This window comes from Typopeltis vanoorti, chromosome 12, assembly GCF_054136105.1.
Source record: "Typopeltis vanoorti isolate ZY-2024b chromosome 12, IOZ_Tvanoo_1.0, whole genome shotgun sequence".
Taxonomy (NCBI): Eukaryota; Metazoa; Arthropoda; class Arachnida; order Uropygi; family Thelyphonidae; genus Typopeltis; species Typopeltis vanoorti.
Genome location: NC_143560.1, coordinates 56373570 through 56394704, shown reverse-complemented (window position 1 = coordinate 56394704; position 21135 = coordinate 56373570). Strand labels below are relative to the sequence as shown.

At 36.6% G+C, this 21135-nt stretch overlaps 1 protein-coding gene across 4 annotated transcripts in view; it reads right to left on the bottom strand.

The window, feature by feature from the left end:
• LOC150100806 (DNA (cytosine-5)-methyltransferase 3A-like) overlaps positions 1 to 21135 on the bottom strand; it is a 745691-nt gene that overhangs the window by 42461 nt on the left and 682095 nt on the right. For all 4 annotated transcript variants that reach the window (XM_090401182.1, XM_090401184.1, XM_090401186.1 and 1 more), the window contains one exon: positions 6089 to 6167. In XM_090401182.1, the coding sequence (XP_090257308.1) occupies positions 6089 to 6167 (79 nt within the window). The remainder of the gene's footprint in view (positions 1 to 6088; positions 6168 to 21135) is intronic.

Sequence of the window (21135 nt, the reverse complement as noted above, 5' to 3'; positions counted from 1 at the left end):
TGTTCTATTTATATTTTATTTATTTTAGTTGTAAGTATAGTTGTTAAAATCTAATTATTAATTAAGTAATAAAAATTACTAAGTTAACATAAATAAAAGAATCTTCAACAAATAAAATTGTGTCTCAAGTGAAACCCAAAAAAAAGTGCTGCTCGAGGCAGAGCCCCCCCCCCCAAGCTACCAATTGTCAACAAACTGGATTATCCCAGGTCAACAATTAGTGATACCATACTGAGATGGAAGCACAGGGAATCTACTGCAAGTGTTACTTGCAGTGAACAAACAACTACCACACTCACCAAACATGACCATGGGGTGCAAAAGATAATATGTAAACACTGCCATTCGTCAGCCAACAAATCGAATGTGAAGTTCTGGGCATTGAATGGAACACAAATCTGCACAGAAGCATTCAGAATCAAAGCTCACAACATAGGTTTCCATGGTGGGACTGCAATATGCAAGACCTACATTACCTAAACTAACATGCAACATCATCTTCAGATATCACTGGTGAAAAGTGTGTACAGTGGGATGCGAAAGCTTGGAAAACTGTGTTATGGAGCAACAAATCACACTACACCATCTACTAAGCAGATGAATGGGTGTGGTAAATGTTTGGTGAACGTCTCTTACCAGAGTGCGTAACCCCAACTATGAAATTTGGAGGTGGCGGTGTGATGATATGGTCCTGTTTTTCCTGGTTTGGCCTTGGATCTCTGTTTTTAGTGCCATGAATACTGAACTCCAGGAGGTATCTGAATATTTTGGATAATGCAATGCTTCCTACTTTGTGGTGTTTCTATGAAAATGATCATTGTCTCTTTCAGCAAGATAATGCACTGTGTCATAAGGCTGCTGCTGCTGTAATTGCATGGTTTGTGGACATAAACATCACCACACTTGACTGGCATCCACAGAGCCCTGATCTCAACCCTACTGAACATTTGTGGGATGAAGTGGAGAATTTCAAGAATATAGTATTTGTGGATCTGTGGTCTCTGTTTGATGGAAAGAAAGATTTGTACAATGTGGATGGAATGCATCTGAATGGTTTTGGTGTTAGGTGTCTGGAGAGAGCTTTATTCACCAAGCATGCTGACGTGCAAATTCAGGGAAACTTAAGCAATTAGGGTGGAAGCAAGTGGGTTTGTATGGAGGCACCCATGAAGTGAGTGAGTGTGAGAATGACCAAGTGAGAAATCTAGTCTCTTAAGCAAAAATATTGAATACGGTAGTCAATTCAGAAAGCAAAGGTGGGTGGGGGAATAAAGGGATGTTGCTGTTTCTATATACTTATGCAAGAAGTATCAGGAACAAGAGGGAGGAGTTTTGGGCATTGATTAGTGCAACCTTATCAAACGTTATAGGCATTAGTCAGACTTGGCTAACAGCAGATGATGTAGTTACAGGGATTGAATGTGAAGGGTTCAGCATTTTCAGGGAAGATAGGATGAGGGGAGGAGTACTGTATGATAGCAGATGAATTGCAACTAACCAGAATAGGAGACAGGTGGGAGGGTGGCTGTTCACTTGAAGCAATCTGGTGTGAGATTAAGACCAGTAAGACAAAATATACAGTGGGTTGTTGGTAAAGGCCAAGGAGTTCCATAGATGATCTGGAAGACATGCATCGCCAAATTAGTACAATTAGTACAGGTCGAGTGATTATTATGGGGAACTTCAGCTATGGAGATATACTAGCAGGATCACATGGCAGAAAAGAAATAGAATTTATACACCTGCTGAGAGATAATTACTTAAGGCAGCATGTAATGGATGGGACTAAAGGTGGGAGAGTATTGGACCTGATAACAGGATCAGAAAAGCTATCCATAACCAAGGTGACAACACTGCCTCCGATTGGTGAAAGTGACAATGGTGTCTTGCTTAGGAAATTGTAAAACATGAGGAATATTCTATCAAGAAGGGATTCTTTGTGGAACTACAAAGCTGGTGATTATGACATGGTTAGGAAGAAGCTTAAATCTGTACCATGGCATAAAACACTGCAGGGTAAGGATGTTAGTAATGCATGGGATATAATTAAGGATCATCTAGAGGAAGCAGTATTAAATTGTATACCTAAAGTAAGGAGGGTTAATTGGGTAGGAGTTAGATGGATGAGTGATATCATTAAGCATGAGCTGCAGAAGAAAATGCTGTGGAAGGTATATAAAGAGAAAGTTGACCAGCAAACTTATGAACAGTAAAAGGCTCAGGCAAGAAAGGCAAAATGAGATTATGAGAAGAATTGAGCCGAACAGGCCAAAAGAAATCCCAAAGTTTTTTCGTTATGTGGCAAGTAAGAGGAAGAATGACTATGGAACACTAACCTTAATGAGTGATCATGGTCACGAGAATTCAGAAGCAGATAAAATAGTTGTGTTACTGAGTCACCACTTTGCAAGCATATATCTTCCTAGTAACCTCATACTGCTTTAACCTATGTGACAGACACTGATGTGGGAACAGAGGTGGATGAACTGGAGGTTCTTAGGATATTGCAGAATCTCAATGTAAATACAGCTGTGGGATTAGATGGGATATCAACTAGGATTTTGCAAAAATGTGCAAGAGAACTTAGTCAAAGGCAATGCCAATACCTTTGACTAAACTGTTTAAGTCTCAGCTCTGGTAGAGTTCCAAGGGAGTAGAAAGAGGGCAAAATTATTCCTTTTCATAAGGGAAATTCTAAGACTATATTAGCAAATTATAGACCAATCAGTATCTCATCTGTGGTGGTAAAAGTACTAGAAAAATTAATAAAAAAGAGAATTCAAGAATGGATACATAAAAATATGATACTGTATGAGGGTCAGCATGGCTTTGTGAAGGGTTGGTCATGCCTCAGTATTTACTAACCTTTTATAATAGAGTAACAGCTGAGTTGGATAAAGGAAATGGCTACATGATGATTTTGTAAAGGCATTTGACAGAATACCACGTGGAACACTGTTACGCAAATTAGAACAAATGGGGATGGATATGACACTAGCTAAGTGGATAAGAGGGTAGCTGCTGGACGGATAACAAAAAGTACTATATAGAGGGTTAGAATCGGGGTGAAAACAGGTGACTAGTGGTGTGCCACAAGGTTCAGTGCTCGGAGCATTGCTGTTGAATTTGTACATAAATGACATTGGAAATAACCTGAAAAGAAATATTCAGTTGTTTGCTGATGATGAAAATTAGGTAGAGAAATAGTTAATCAAAGCGATGTGGAGAGCTTGCAAGATGATTTAAATAGGCTGTCAGTATGAGCAAAAGTTAATGTGCCAGTTTAATGTCAAGAAATGTAAAGTTATGCAGTTTGAGATAACTAGATTACAAGCAGTTTATCACATTGATGGCACTATACTCATATATTTAGTTTAATCCTTTATCCAAGTGTAAGCAAACAAAGTTTGCACCTGAAGTATCTTCAGGACTGGGGCAACTCATGGCAAAGGTGGACTGAATTCTCATCACTTTCCTTAGTATCCCATAATAAGAGATAAGGAAGTTGTAATTCTTCTTTATAAGGCCTTGATATGCCCACATCTGGATTACTGTGCTCCAGTCTGGTTCTCTGGGTTTCTTGGGGATGTGGAAGCGGTGGAGAAGATTCAGAGGCGAGTGGCCTGTGCCCTATGAGGATAGATTAAAGATGTGTGGATTGCAGAAGTTGATTGATATGAGAAAAAAAAGGGGATATGTTAGAAACATTTAAGTTGCTTAAAGGATTTTTATAGGATAGATGCAGGAGAAATGTTTCAGCATTTGGCTAGAGGGACCAGAACAAGGGGTCATCCCTGGAAGTTGAATAAAGGTGTGGTCAAGTAGGGGATGTGAGGATTAGATTTTTTGCTTGGAGGGTGGTAAATGAGTGGAATGGGTTGCCAGTCAGTTGTGAGTGCTTTTTCTGTTAATAGGTTCAAGGAGAGGTATGATAGATTGGATCTTCTGCAATGAGTCTTTGGACTCCATGGAGGTGCCCATATAATAATAATAATAATAATAATAGTATCTGGATTATCATTATAAACTAAGGATCTTTTAATTAGTTTTGCTCTTTACAAACATTCCCCTTGCTGATATAACAGAATTATTACACAGTGATTTTCCTCCAAAAAAACTGAAATTATTCAACTTTGTCATAAAGTCAGTGAGGTCTCTTATTTTCCCAACTTTAGCAAATTATTTTATGGAATGTTTTGAATAACATATACTGAATGCTTTTTTGCTCAGGCCATCAATTTGGTATAGATATGTTGATGATTTTTGCTTGGAATTCTTCTTTTTCAGGGCTTCATGAATTTCTTGAGAAAATGGAAATACGTTAATGCTGCATCACAACTTTGTCAGAAATATGGTAGGATTAAAACTTTAGTTCACCATGTACATAAGCTGTGTTCCACTAATTCTCTTTTAAATAAAGGACTGACCTTTATCAGAGCTGCTTTCATCACTAATGGATATAATTCCAAATTAAGTAATAAAATTATTAATAATTATGACCCTTGCCTGCTTTGTGCAAAACAGAGGTAGACTTGAAGGCTGCTGGTTGGATGTGTAGTTTAAAAGTGGTATGGAGATTATATTTGCAAAAATATTTTGGTTATCTTCTCTTGAAGTATGTCAAATAAAAGGGATGGTAATAGTTTTGCTGTGATCTTGTGTGTTGGTTACAAGAGGGAAGTGGTGGGCATGCATTATTTATCTATTTTATAGGGACTGTAACCGTTGGCTAATAAAGTTCTGCAAAAGAATCAGCCAGAGTCATGTCATTTGAATAAATATTCCTGGCTCTATGTGTAAATGTTTTCAGGATGCTATACTGCTAGTGTTACAATTAATTGTGTAAGTACCTTTCAGAATGTGTAGGTTTCCTATAAACAGAAAAAGATTAAGAAGGTCTTCAGGAAGAGGAAACCATCATCTGTTCTTCTAACAATCAGCTTCGTCATACACATCCTGAAGTGCATAAAGTTTCATGTGCCAGCAACTTAGCCTATTTTGGACATACTGGTAGATCTCTTGACACCTGACTTGAAGAACATAAAAACTACATCCACAATCATCCATATGGCAAGTGAGGGCTGGTAAACAATACTTTTGGACATTCCTTCACACAGGATTAAATGAAAGAAGACAACTGTACTACACAGACGTCACTATAGGTCATCAAGACTATTTTTAGAATCAGCATCAACTATGAAGCACTCCTCCAATCTCAACAAATATGGGTGCATTAATTTGCCAAAAAGATCTAGGATACAGTCATTCTAAATCCACATTGTCTGAACTTTTCTGAATTAACTTACTTTGTCCAGACTCCAGAGGGATCTTGTTAAGACATTAGTTCTTTTTCCAGTTGCATTTGAAATGTTTCTACAACTATTTAATTAAGCGGTATGCATATATCAGATTGGTAATTTGGTGTTCAGAGAATGCTTGTTGGAAATCCAGTGAAATATCAGTTGGATCAATGAATTAATTATTTATTTTCCTCTGGTGTTTCTTACACCGTGAAACACTTAGTGGTGTATTGTGTGGATGGAGCATTAAGTAGTGCAGACAGTGGGTTGTAGAGAGAGTGGACTCCCATCCTTGGAGGTATCATGTATTTTTTTTTTTTTTTTTGAAAATTTACTGCTGAAATTTCAGAAATTCCATAACAGTAGCAACAACACTTCACTAATTATTAAAAAATAATGTCAACAAAATAACTATTTTTAAAAACTGTAGCTAACTTCCATTTCTGATCAGTACTTACTTTCAAATGTTTCTTATGAGATATTATTTTAACTAGTATCTATGTTTAAAAAAGTTTCTGATGCTAATATTTTTTTTGTTTGTTTGTTTGAATGTGTTTATAAACTTGCAGGTGGCTTCTTAATCAAAAATGTTAATACAGTACAAGAAAAAAATTGTTATACAGGAAAATAAAAGTGTTTGAATATATACAGGAGAAATGAAAAAAAAAAGAAAAAAAAACTTTGTTATAAATTCAAGACTCTTTCAAGTCTTGAATAATATATATAATGCAGTCAACCACTTATATTTTAGACATCCATTCTCGTAAATAAATGTCAAAACTACTAACCACAGCTTTTCTGTTGAGGCAGGGTGTCAACACGCTATCCAATGTAATGTTTGGCTGTGGAATTGGAGGCTGAAAAGGACTGAAAGAGAAGCATAAAATCTTAACTTTCAAATAGGATATTATATCATATATAATTTCAACAAGCATATTCTCAAAATTGGACACAAGTAATATTCAAGAAAGATGAATTTTAATAAGACAATTAATAATGTGAAGATCACTTAGGGATGGTGAGTTTTACAGTATTCCAAGGCAAACTATGCCTATGAGACAAGTATTTTATTGTCTGTAATTTTTATGAGTTCTCTGGCCAGTTACATATCAGGAAATTTGCAAAACAAATATCCAATATTACCTGAATTTTATTAAAAACTTTTGGGATGGACTAGAATACTAGATGATGTAATAATCTAGTATTATACTTTGACCCTACATCTACTTTGATTTGCAGCAGCACTAAAGAATAAATATGTTAAATTGAAGCTGGCTCTATTCATGAACTGGTCAACTTGGACTCAATATGATCTAGCATTCCAGTTCTTCATTAAAAGCTGTTGTACAGATTCTAATATCAGACATCTGCAATGCCATTTTTTTATTTTTTATTTTATGGAAACAAGGACCCAGTAGTTTAGAACAGAGCATTATTAGCATTGTCATGATGAAACATAGGCTCAGAATTATATTCTTGGCTTCATCCTCTGTCCAAGTGTAAGCAAAAACGTTTGCATGTGAAGTAACTTCACGACTCAGCTACTTGTATACAGAGTCTCATGACTTCAAATCATTGCCTTAATATCCCATAATGCAAAACACATATCCTTACGAACAAGTATAATGGTATGCATTATGGGAAATGCCACTACCCAGAATGGTTTCACTATATAAGTGAAGGTAAGACTCCAAAACTCGGCAATTGCAAGTGACCCGAAGGATCATTTTACTGAGTGGCAGATCCACTCAGTGACAGGCCTAACCTCCACCACTAAGCAGAGCCATAATCTCAGTGGTGACCCCACTCAGAGACAGGCAAAAAATTGTCCCTGAGAAGAGCCACTCGTATCTCAGTGGCAATCACTTCTGCACAAAAGTACATCAGTGGGAGCCAGACCAAAGATGATAGTTGAAGTAATGCAGACATCATATTTCCATATACAAGTAGTCAGAAGGTGTCACACCTTATTACTAATATACTCTGTATTGGAGATAGCTGTTGAAAGTTTTTCCACTTGGTTATACTATAAATTAAAGATGCCAAGAAATTATATACTTGATTTCATCCTTTATTCAAGTGTAAGCAAACAAATTTTGCACGTGAAGTAACTGCACGACAAGGCTACTTATATATAGAGGATCTTCCCATAATGCATAGCATTATACTTGTCTGTAAGGATATATGCTTTGCATTATGGGGTGCTAAGGCAATGATATGAAGTCATTAGCCTCTATATATATGTAGCCCAGTTGTGTTCACACAACATAGCTACACATACACCAGTAGTTTATGTGTAGCTGTGTTGGCTATGCTATATAGATAATGTGTTTGCTATATGGTCCATGGCCAAACACACTGCATACATTCTTAGTGTATAATAAATTTAGTTTAATCCCTTATCCAAGTGTGAGCAAACAAAGTTTGCGCCTGAAAGTATCTTCAGGACTGGGGTAAGGTAGTATAACACCAGGCAACTCGTTGCAAAGGTGGAGCAAGCTAACATCACTCCTATCTCAGTATCTCCCATAATGCAAAACACATCTCCTTGCGGATATGTATAATGTTATGCATTAATGGAAGAGCCACTACCCAGACTAGTTTCGACCTTTATTGAGGTCTCTTCAGTGGGAGCCAGGCCCAAGTGGAGATACCAGGCAGAAGCATTAGCAAGGTCATCTCTACCTACAGGAGTTGCCAAATGGTGTGCCACCTTTTTATTAAATTACTCTGGATTTAGAGAAAGATGTTGGAAGTTTATTTTTCACTTGGTTAGATTATAATAAATTTAGTTTAATCCTTTATCCAAGTGTGAGCAAACAAAATTTGCGACTGAAAGTATCTTCAGGACTGGGGTAAGGTAGTACAACACCAGGCAACTGGTTGCAAAGGTGGAGCAAGCTAACATCACTCCTATCTCAGTGACCTTGCTAATGCTTCTGCCTGGTATCTCCACTTGGGCCTGGCTCCCACTGAAGAGACCTCAATAAAGGTCGAAACTAGTCTGGGTAGTGGCCCTTCCATTAATGCATAACATTATACATATCCGCAAGGAGATGTGTTTTGCATTATGGGAGATACTGAGATAGGAGTGATGTTAGCTTGCTCCACCTTTGCAACGAGTTGCCTGGTGTTATACTACCTTACCCCAGTCCTGAAGATACTTTCAGGCACAAACTTTGTTTGCTCATACTTGGATAAAGGATTAAACTAAATTTATTATAGTCTAACCAAGTGAAAAATAAACTTCCAACATTCTTAGTGTACTTAGTAACAGCCAACATAAAAAAAATACACCTTATTATAGAAAAAGAAACTAACAACTGTCAAACATTTGGCAGTTGTTAGTTTTGGTTACACAACTACCAGATAGTTCATTATCCTTTCCTGTTTGTAGGATGCCTACGCATGCTGGAAAATACTTAAACAAGTAATTGCAACATCATCCATCTCAACAGTATGGCATCCTTAAAACACTTATGCATAAATCCAGTGATGTTTGTTCAAATGACACAACCCTGGCTATGATTCTTTTGCAGAACTTCATTAGCCAATGGCTACAACCTTTATAAAATAGATAAAATATTGCAACCCCCTTCCCCTTACCATTTCCAAATTCAACACACATTAACATTACAGCAAAACTATTCCTGTCCCTTACAATTCAGAGTACATCAGAAAAATAGCAAAAGTTCTCTGCAAATATAATCACACACCACTCTCAAACCACACATCCAACTAACACCAGTTATCCATTCACCTTAGGATCAACTTCATCCTCTTGCAAATCCTGGAGTATTTTAAAGTTCCATGTACATGCAAGTTAGACTGCAGTAGACAGACTGATGGATCTCTTAACCCTTGAAGAACAAAAAACAATGTCTGCATTCATCTGTATACCAAGTGAGGATTAGCAGACTATGCAAATTATGGGACTAAGGCAATGATGTGAAGTCATTAATCTCTCTCTCTATGAGTTGCCCTGAAGTTACTTCATGTGCAAGCTTTGTTTGCTTACACTTGGATAAGGATGAAACCAGGGATATAATTTTTTGACATCTTTAATTTATAGTATAACCAAGTAGAAAATCGTTCAACATAAACCCAGGAACTGCAAGTGACTAACACACTGTTAATCACAGAATCAACATATGACATGGCATCAAAAGTTTCTAGCAGGGCTGAAAGAGAGGAGGGTGGAAGCTCATACAAATTTATATGGTCCAACAGTGGCATGTTTTGTCTTTCTTGGTATTATTATTAACCAGTCCAGCCTTGCTGGGGGGGGGATTTCCTCTGGGGTCTAAACCATTCCTCATCGCCTCTGGATTTTAGCTACTTTTGCACATTCATTCATTTGTGTAGTATCTCTGGACCACGAATAGTATGTTCTGTAAGACTGAAGTTTCAAGTTATAATTGACAAATATATTTTTGGTGTTTTTCTGCAGATTGGCAATAAGCACTTCTTTTTGTCTAAAATATGATAATGCAGGGTGTATATATCTAGAATAGATAAGGCATCAAATTTATCTTTTGATAAAGGCAAAAAGGAAGATATTCTGAGAGTGGGTTATAACTTTCAAACACCCACCATGGAACAAATACATCAGCAATTTCTTGTTTATTTCATTTATTTAGTTATTTTTTATGCAAATATCCTAATGTGCTTTTAATTCTTCAGTGGCAAAATTCATTAAAGAATTTAATAGAAATGTGGAGCCTGAGACTGTCAGATGAAGCAGTTCATGAAATTACTATTTTATTTGAAATTCCTGGATCCAAAATTTTAATTAATCTCATCATTTCCTAACATGCTAGACTCAATAGCCTGCCAAGGCTAAAAGTAATTCTATGTTAAAGATTTATTTCTTTTTAATAGAAAAGACGATCGAACTACATTTACTGAAATTATGATTTTTTCTTTTCCTGGAAAATTCCAATATGCAAATAAATGCATATCATCATTCTCACAGCTATGGATGTTTCTTTTTTTCAACTTATAAGCCTCAGAAGATGTAACATGTTCTTGCTGACAATGAGAATAACTTTTAAAATAAAATCAATGGAGCTACAAGGCTCACTGCAGGAGGCCAAGCTCTCTACAGACTACAGCACATATAACTCAGCTTGAAGATATTCAGCTTTGCTGCACTCATCACCCACTTTGGCAGTGCATTCCACTCCTTAGAAAAAATCTACTCTCACGATATCCATACAGAACTTCCAGGGATGACTTTCTGTCTGTCTGTCTATTATCCAAAGGGTAGGTAACTTTTTATGAACTTTTTGGGGCTCTTCAGAGATTAATTCATTTTTTTAATGAATTAATCTCTGAAATGAAAAAAATTCAAGGATACTTTATTGCTCTTTTTATTTTTATTAAAAAATTTTATTTCAGGGTAATCAGTTTAAATTAGAAATGTATTTTAAGAGCTGCAGGTCAAGCTCTTGGAATATTCAAATGAATGGCATTTTCACTCAAATGGTGCTTCAGCCACAAAAGGTTGTCAACCTTTTGTGGCAACCACTAATCTAACTCCAACTAAAATGTGATGCTAATGAAGCAATAGCTCTTACTAGTAGTTACTGCATTATTAATAGTTAAATCCATTCAGTAAACACAAGCCCTATCATGAAAAAGATAAGAATAACAAGGAAGAGGTGTGTATATACGAGGGTGGTCTGAAAAGTTCTCGGCCTAACAATGAAAAAACGAATTTATAATTTCAAAATTATTTTTATTTTTCAACATAAGAAATGTATTCCAGTGATGCTCCAGCACCATTATCCCATCCCTGTAGTGGTTCTCAGTAAGATCTGCAAAATACTCCTCTACCGCGGCAATCACCTCTTGATTCAAAAAACCGCTGACCAGCGAGGAAGAGATTTTAATTTTTGGAGAGAGATAGAAGTCAGAGGGAGCCAAATCTAGGGAACAGGGTGGATGTTCCAACAATTCATAGTGCAGATCCCTTAATTTTCCCATTACCAAAACAAAACACCTTTGTGGGCAGGTGTATTGTCCTGATGAAAGATGATTTTTTTGCTTCTGCAAACCGTGTCTTTTCTCGAAAATTTTTTCATCCAGTCTGGTTAAAAGATTGGAATAATATTCCCTGGTTATTGTTTTACCTTTTTTCAAGATAACTAATAAACAAAATGCCTTTAGCATCCCAAAACACCGATGCCATGACCTTTCCTGCTGATGGAACCGATTTTGTCTTCTTTGGTGCTGAACAACTGGCTTCTGTCCACTATTTTGACTGCTGTTTGGATTCTGGTGTGTAACGGTGAATCCAAGTCTATCCATACTAATAAATCGACGCACAAAATCAGTTTTATTCTTGTTAAAACGCTCCAAGCACTGTTCACAGATTTTCATGCGAGTACATTTTTGATCTGCTGTGAGCAAGCATGGCACCCATCTTGCACAAACTTTTTCATTTGCAATTCTTCATGCAAAATATATCCTACATGTTCTTTTGAAATGCCTATAGTCTCAGCAACTTCACGCACTTTGACTCGCCGGTCATCCAATATCTTATTGTGCACTTGATCAATGATTTCTGGTAAAGTTCGCCCACAGTTTGTAGATCTCTGAATTGGCATCTTGCCAAGAATAGTCAATTCATGCTGAAGGAGAGAAAGAAATGAAGGATGTACGAATTGGTTGCCAACACGTGAAATCACATGCTTTATAGGTAAAATTTTCCAACTGTTATACAAGCAATATAGTTAACTACAATGATCATAAAAGAGAAGTTAATTTTCCGACATGTAATAATAATAAACAACTCATCCCACAATACAGACTGATTACCCTATTATCAGAATGGATTCTCTTCCTGTTGACATGCGCAGAAGTGTTGAAGGGTCTCGAATCTGTGGGCGTGCTATATTGTTACACTTTTTAGACGTCCTTCACATGGATAATCTTCAAGGCTAAAAACCGCCACGTTTAAACTCGGCAGCCCATTTCTTAATTGTTGAAAATGAAGGAGAAGAGTGCCCATAAACTTTTATGAACTTCAAATGAATTTCTTTTGATATTAAACCTTCTTTTACAAAGAATTTTATAACTGCACAATACTCAATTTTATCCATTTCAAGGGATACAGACAACATTTTTGCTTCAGAAAGCCGTATAAAACAAACTACTTGATAGAATGACTTGCAATTTCACACAATGCTTATGACAGATGTACCAACTTAGAAAAAAAAATCTTGCCAATAGTGTTGCCATCTATGATCAGGGCTGAGAAATTTTCACAACCATCCTCATATATATACACTCATATGTGCAGAAACTACATCACCTGCTATAACCATGTTTCTTTGGTAATTAAATTTGAAAATCTATTTTAAAATGGATAATAACACAATAACTGTCACAAATAATGAAGAAGGTAAAATTTGGCTCTTTTTAGTAGATGTGGCATAATTGGGAAATAACAACAAACTTGACAAATTTGCAAATATTTCAAAATGGAGTGGACAGTGATATTTTCACCGGAAAAACATATAATGGTATCAAAATTAAGTTTAACTACACAGTTTTACTAACACCCAAAGCTAAAAATTCTATTTTTGCTGTTTAGTATTTCATGGGGCCTCATCTTGCATTTATTACAGCTTGGCATCAGTGGGGCATTGGTAAAATCAATCTCCTGGTGGATGCAATTGTCAATTCATGGTTACATACCCTTATAATGGCTTCTTGGAGTTCCCAAAGTTTTTCGTCTTCTGCTTGTGTATTTCAGTCTCCATCTGATACCACAAATTCTCATTGGGATTGAGATCTGAGCTGTTTCCTGGCCACGGTAGTCACTGAATCGAGTGTTCATTGAACCACTTATTAACTTACTACAGAAACGCAAGCTTTTTAAGTTTTTTACTCAATTCATATAGCATGTTTTAGTGTTATGATAGCATTACTTACACTTTTTCCCTATGACAAGGGACAGAGGTATCTCCTGATCGTTTTCAAACTGACTGTCTGCTGTCAGTGTCCTGCAGGTTTAACTTTTTTTTTGTCAGAAAAAAATTACTCTTTCCCAATGATCAGGGTCTATTTTGCATGATCTTTGCCCATTTAACTGAACCAATCTCATTTTTGGTTAACAAGGGCTTCTTTTCAGGACGTCTGGCTATCAGTCTCTATCAAATGAGTCTTCTTCTGACAGTTACAGAACTTGCCACAACCCCTGTTTGTTCTTCCCAGTCCCATTTCAGTTCTCCGGATGATGCATGAGATCTTTGAGGCAGAGCTGTTTAAGAATATGATCATGGTATGGTGTAGACAGTGGCTTTCTTCATTTCAGCAGATCTGGTTTCCTTCACTTTCGACAGCAGCTGTACCACAGTAGATTGACTACAGGACACCCTTTTGGCTATTTCACAATAGCCTTCTCTATTCAAAGAGAATAGAGAAGGCTATTGTGAATCACACTTTTTTGTGCAAGGTGTTAACTGTATGTAACTAATCATAGCGATCTCAACACAAAAATGCGAAAACTAGCTCTTGCTGTCTATTTATAGCATAAATAATTCTGATGCATTCCAGCAACTATTGCATTATACAGAAAGCAGTGGGAATGATAGATGATGCAATACAATAAAATATCTAATGATAAACCAATGAAAATGACCATATAACTACTAAAAATTATATTTATGTAAGGTGATGTGGTTTCTATTAACATGAAAGTGTGTGTGTGTGTATACACACACACACACACACACACACACATGTATATCATATTTGATTCCATTTTGTAAAACTTTTATTTTTACAATGGAGAAATCATTGATGTCTTTGTTTGACTGGAATATAGGTCTTTTTCACTCATCTGACACTGAGAAATTAGCTGCAGAAAATATAATGTGGTAAATTACAAAAGATGCTTTGCAGCATTTTGTATGACAGTTGCATATCATGACTAAATCTTAGGTAGGTATGACTTCCACAGAGTGAGTTTTGTTAAGTGCAGTTTAGCCAGATTCCTATTCAAATCCAATGTTCTGCATTTAAATGCTTTCCAATTTTTAAGAGTGGCTGACATTCTATTTAGCATCACTTTTTCATGAATATGCCTGGTTAGCCTTGTTCCTGCTATAACCTCTAAATTCATATGTGCACTTAATTCAACTGTTTTGCTGATAACGTATAAAACAGCAAGACCATTCAAGATACTGTCCATAGAACAGTATCTTGAGTGGACTTGAATAAAAATATGTAAGTATCAGGTGAAGTTCTTTCAAGATTCTGCTTACAGGTTCCAAGATGCCCAAAATGTATTAGATAGAAATTCTGTGCTCCATTGGTATCACTCGTTAGAGGATTGTAAGTCCCACACTACTGAATATGTCAGTGAAAGATGTTGTTAACTGATGGATTAACAAGCCAATCTTCTGGAAGAAACAATGAGAACACTCATTGTTTCTTCCTTCACTGCTATTTTCATGTGAAATAGCTGTTGCTTTTCAGTATATTATTACTGTGTCTAATGTGTTTTTATACTCCATTAGTATGTTACAGACATCATTAAAGCAATGAGTATCCCAGCTTTATATTCTGTTATTTATTGTGCGTTTCTTATTCATCTTTAGACAATTAATGACTTATTAGCAGAATACCTAGCATTGCATGAGTATCTATAATAAACAGCTTCTTTTAGCTTCTAATGAATTCTTAAGGAATTATTATTATCAACAACATCTGACCACTGTGAGGTCAGACTCATCATGGGAGGTACACAGTGTTACACACAGAGCTCAGTGAAACGTGTCTTAAACTAATTCACTGTGTCTATATTCACAATACACTCAGGCAATTCATTCCACTCTCCATCCAAAGAACCTGCTTCTCACTCCTCTGCTAACACCCTCCTTATACAGTTTCCAAGGTGATATGCAGCTGTTTGCAGATGATGCAAAATTGGGAAGAGCAGTGCAGAGTCAAGCAGATGTTATGTTCTTACGAGAGGATTTGAATATATTTTATGAATGGGCAGGTAAGTGGCACTGTCAGTTGAATGTTGCAAAGTGTAACATTTTGAAATTTGGTAAGCTATGATGGGGTGTAAAGTATACACTTGGTGGGGAAACTTTAAAGGAGGTAGAGGAGATGAGAGATCTTTAAGTGGTGGTGGACGAGGACCTGAAGTTCAGGGACCACATTACACAGGTTGTGAAGACATCACATCACATTACATCAGATAGTGGCAATAATACAGAGGATCCTGACATGCAAAATAAAGAAGTTATGATTCCATTGTATTAGACCTCATTAGATTACTGCACGCATATTTGGTCACTGGGTTTTCATGCTGATGAGGATACGTTAGAAAGGATCCAGAGAAGATTCACAAAGATGGTCGGTGGTTTTTAGAATGTGGAGTATGAAGACAGATTGAAAGAATGTAAATTGCAAAGCCTCATGAATAGGAAGAGGGGGGGTTGCTATCAGCTTGTTATGGAGGAGATTTTTCATAGAATGGGAGAGGGAGTAGAACAAGAGGCTATCCTTGGAAACTGTATAAGGAGGGTGTTAGCAAAGCACTAAATACATTCCTTAGCCACCTGAACAAACAACACAAACATATCCAATTCACTATTGAAATTTAAAAAAAAAAAAAAAATCTCTTCCTTTCCTAGACACACGTCTTCCCTCAGGCTGTCTCTCCTTCTCATTCTACCACAAACCTACACACACACACACACACACAGGCCAGTACATACACAAAAATTCTTACCACGACCCAACACAAAAACTAGGTGTCGTAAGCGCCCTTAAACACAGAGCTCAAACTATTTGTTCAAATGAGCAAGCTCTAAACCAGTAATACAAGATCATATATTTATAAAAAATGGATTCAGTAAAAAAACTATTTACAAGATCTTCCACAGAGATACCACTAAAAACAAAAAAGATTTCAAGAATGCCATTGCCATACTTTATGTTAGAGGCAGTTTGGAAAAATTAGACAGAACACTACACAAGTACAACATCAAACCACCTTCAAACCCCAGGCAAAATTAAGACACCTACTCATTTCTTCTAAAGATCCTTTTCCACACCTAGCCCACCCAGGGGTTTACAAAATACAATGCACATGTAACCTACCATACATAGGGGAAACAGGGCGAACCATCCCAATTAGGAAGGACAAACACAAACGACTTAAATACCTCCGTTTTGGAAAAATTAGCCTTTCAGACCATGCACTCCAGACATACCACAGAACTGATTGGAAAGGTACCGAGTCCCTACACTGCACCTAAACCTGATTCGAGAGGATATTTAAAGAAGCATGTGAAATGCTTTAACACAATCCTAACCTGCACAAAAATGATGGTCTAACCATTCCAAGAATGTGGAGGACCCATTTGCAACCAGAATAAGCCAAAGAAAAATCTCAATATAAGAAGACTAGGTGAAGGATTTTATTTTATTTTTTTTAAAACATTCAATAGCAACCTGAACTGTACAAGTCCTGAAGAAAATCTTAGTATGGGAGGACTTTAGCAAGATTTATTGTAGTTTTTTTTTTATTATTATTATTATTTTTTTACCACTAGAGGACTAAGTCAGGCGTGGCCAATTTTATTCTATACGAGGACCAATATATGAAGAGATGTAGCATCACGGGCCACACGCTTTTAGACAGAACTTTAAATAAAAATAAACTGCATTTTTTAAAGGCAATAGTTATATGTATTGAGTTACTATATTTGTTAAATCATTTTACTACTGGAGAGCAATATAAAATACTTGATTGATAAGTTGTTAAATTAATTTAATTACATATTTCTGTTTTTTTTTTTTTTACATGTAACACAACTTAATGAGAACACTGTGGGCATTCATGTGCAGCAACAAGTTCATCAAAGTCTATTTTCAACGATGATGAAAAACGACTGATGATGACGATATTCATAACAAATCCTGAAGGTGGTCATCAGTCAGTTGGCTTCTTTGGGACGATTTAACTGCCCTCATAGTTGAGAAAGTGCATTCACATATGTATGTGCTTCCAAACATAGATGCAATTCTCAAGCTGAAATCACTCAATGCAGGATATTTTTCCTTGGTACCAGTTTCCAAATGTCAGTGCCTATCTCCACCCTTGACTGGAAAAAGGGGTCACTTTGAAGGTCACACTACTCCAATTGAATAGTGTCAAGCTGCTCTGAAATGTCGGATTTCATTGGGTTGTTAAGTAATGTCAGTTGTTGCCACATGTCACTGAAGTCTGAAAATCGCTTACTGAATTTCTCCAAAAAGTTGGTCTAACATTGGCACAGAAAACCTGAAGTCAGTGTCATGCTCTCCTCCATCAACTCCTTGCAGGAAGGGAAATGTACCAAGTTTCCTCTGACTAGGGTGAATTTAAAAACCTTCAGTTGACTTATGAACCCATGTAGGTGTCCAACTAAATCTAAGATTGTTTGCTTACGTCCCTCTAACTTCACGATGAGTTACTTCATGTGGTGTGTGTGATGTCTGTTAGAAAGGTAAGCTGTTAAAATGAGGATCACATAGTTTTGTGATTAGTTCTTTATTTGTCTTCTCATGTTTCTCTAAAATCTGTTTTATTTCCTTTCTGAAAGCAAAACACCGTTTCAAACAGTTCCCTCTACTTAGCCAACGTACTTCTGTGTACAACACTAAATCGTCATATTCTGCTTCCATTTCTGTTAGAAAAGAAAGAAACTTGGGGTGTGTCAAGGCCTTATTTCCGCCCTTAATTAGATTTTCATACTTCATTACAGTTTTCATAACATCCTCTATCTCCAGAATTTTACCACACAGAGCCTCCTGATGTATAATGCAGTGCAATATAGGGCAATTGAATCCAGCCTTCCTTAGTAAGCCAACTAAGCCTGTTTGAGTATCACGCATTGATTTGGTGCCATCTGTCACCAATAGCTGTGAGATTGTTCATGTCACCAGTACCAATTGCAACCTTCATAACTACATCATAAATGTCTTGACCTTTGACTGTGTTATGCAATGACTCTAATGCTAGTAGCTCTTCATTAATAACAAAGTCTTTGGAAACAGTTTGAATGAAAATTAGAAGTTGAGCTGAATCTGTAATAACACTCTTTAATTTATTTAATATATGCGAACCTATTTCCTCGACTTTTTTTGTTACAGTTTGTTTTGATAGTGGGACGCTTTCATCAAACTCACTGGCAATTTTATCTTCCCCAAATGCACATGCTATTTTCACAGAACAGTGTTTTACAAATTCACCATCAGATAATGATTTTTTTGCTTTTGCTATCTATGTGCTTACAACAAATGATGCCAAGAGTGGGCTTTTTTTTTGTATTGATGTTGGTTTAGTAAAAATAGATTTCTGAGCACTAACCTTTCTCTTCAAATTACATACAATTTTAGTACATACTTGTTCAATGTAATCTTGGTGATTAGCGGCTAGGTGCTGTATGTATTAGCGTTTGAGGTTATATTCCTTGTGCACAGACAATACTTGCAAACACACAAGGCACTGTGGTTTGTTGTCGTTAATGTTTATGAACAGAAATTCATTTTCCCATTTCTCCTGAAATGATCTTTTTTCTTCACAGATCTTACATTTCTATACAAAGGCTGAAGTAACTGACCAGGGGACACAAATTGCAACAATAACACTGTTAACTGTGAAACTGAGTCTCTGCAACTGATCACTGTAACCAGAGCAGAGCAAGTGACTTTCAATGATGTGTTACTCTGGAGCGCATAGAAATCTACCACTACTACTTCTCACAATGAAGCAGTAGATTTTATAAATTGAGTAATCTTTTTAAGGCAATTTTGATTCCGTGTTGAGAATATAAATTGTTTCTGTTATCAGAAATAATGAATATAATTAATATATCAATCAGAAAACCTGTGGTCGAAACTAATAGCTAAATTGATAATACATATAATTTAATATAGTTTTTATCCTGCCGCAAGCCACACAAAATCAAGTTACGGGCCACATGCGGCCCGCAGGCCTGCTGTTGTCCACCTATGGGCTAAATGAAAGATCAATTAACAGCGTAGATTCAATTTACCTTTGTAGAGTGCAAGAACATGTAGCTTGTTTTCATATACACATGTATCGTTCTGATGATGACCTCAATACTGGGGTTGATATGTCAATTGTTATTTTATTAATAAGTAAAATAATCATTTTAAAATGGGCATTTTGTGTCCCTAAATTTGTAAATATGAATGGCTGTCAGATAGGTATCAGAAGGTTGTATATGGGGGTGCAATATTCCAAAAGAGAAAAGTCACTAGAGTCTCTATTGCAACCATCGTTTTTCAATTTGTATATTAATGATATTGGAGAGGGAGTAGAACAAGAGGCTATCCTTGGAAACTGTATAAGGAGGGTGTTGGCGGAGGAGTGAGAAGTAGGTTCTTTGGATGGAGAGTGGAATGAATTGCCTGAGTGTATTGTGAATGTAGACACAGTGAATTAGTTTAAGACACGTTTCGATGAGCTCTGTGTAATACTGTGTACCTCCCATGATGGGTTTAACTTGTGATATGCAGCTGTTTGCAGATGATGCAAAATTGGGAAGAGCAGTGCCCCCCCCCCCACACACAAACACAGGACCTGGGTGACAGTAACAGCCGAGCCTCAGTTAAAACTTCATGGGCTACAACAATGCCATTCATCACCCAAGCTTCCAACTGGTTTCGACCTTTACTGAGGTCTCATCAGTGGGAGCCAGACCCAGAATAAATATCACCCATCTCAACAGTATAAATTTATTATACTGTTGAGATGGGTGATGATGCAATTACTTGTTTAAGTATTTTCCAGCATGCATAAGCTTCCCAAACAGAAAAGGATAACAAATCTGGTAGTTGTTGTGTAACCAAAACTAACAACTGCCAAATAGTCGGTGAAAGTTTTTCCACTTGATTATACTATAAATGAAAGAAACAAAGAAATTATATAATACACGCTCACAGAAACAAGACCCTTCGACACTTCTGCGCATGTCAGAAGGAGAATCCATTCCAATAAAAGGGTAATCAATCTGTCTTGTGGGATGAGTTGTTTACTATTACACATCAGAAAATTAACTTTTCTTTATGAACATTGTAGTTTTTAAAGGGGTAACTATTTTGCTTGTATAACAGTTAGAAAATTTTATGCATAAATCACGTTGTTTCGTGTGTTGGTGATGAATACGTATATTGTCTCATTTCTTTCTCCCCGTCAACATGAATTGACTCTTCTTGGCAAGTTGCCAGACTAGGGTCTCAGATCTGTGGTCGGATAGTACTTGGTTAAGGAAACAATGTTTGTGCTTTAAGTATTTTCAGGACTGGGGCACCGGTCTGGGTAGTGACTCTTCCCATAATGCATAGCATTATACATGTCTCATAAGAATATGTGCTTTGCATTATGGGATACTAAGGCAAGTGATGTGAACTCATTAGCTTCTATACATGAGTTGCCCCAGTCCTGAAAATATTTCAGCTGTAAACTTTGTTTGCTTATTATTATTATTATCATCATCAACATTTGACCTCCATGGAGTCAGAGACTCATAGTGGGAGGTACTCACTATTGCATACAATGCTCATCCAACTGCATCTTAAACTGATTCAATGTGTCCACATCCACAACACGTTAAGGCAATGCATTCCACTCACCAACCACCCTCCATGCAAAGAACCTGCTTCTCACTCCTTTGCTCACACCCTCCTTATACAGTTTTCAGCAATGGCCTCTTGTTCTACTCCCCTCTCCCATTCTATGAAAAATCTCTTCCATGTCTACCTGATAACAACCTCTGACCAACTTATATGTCTCAAT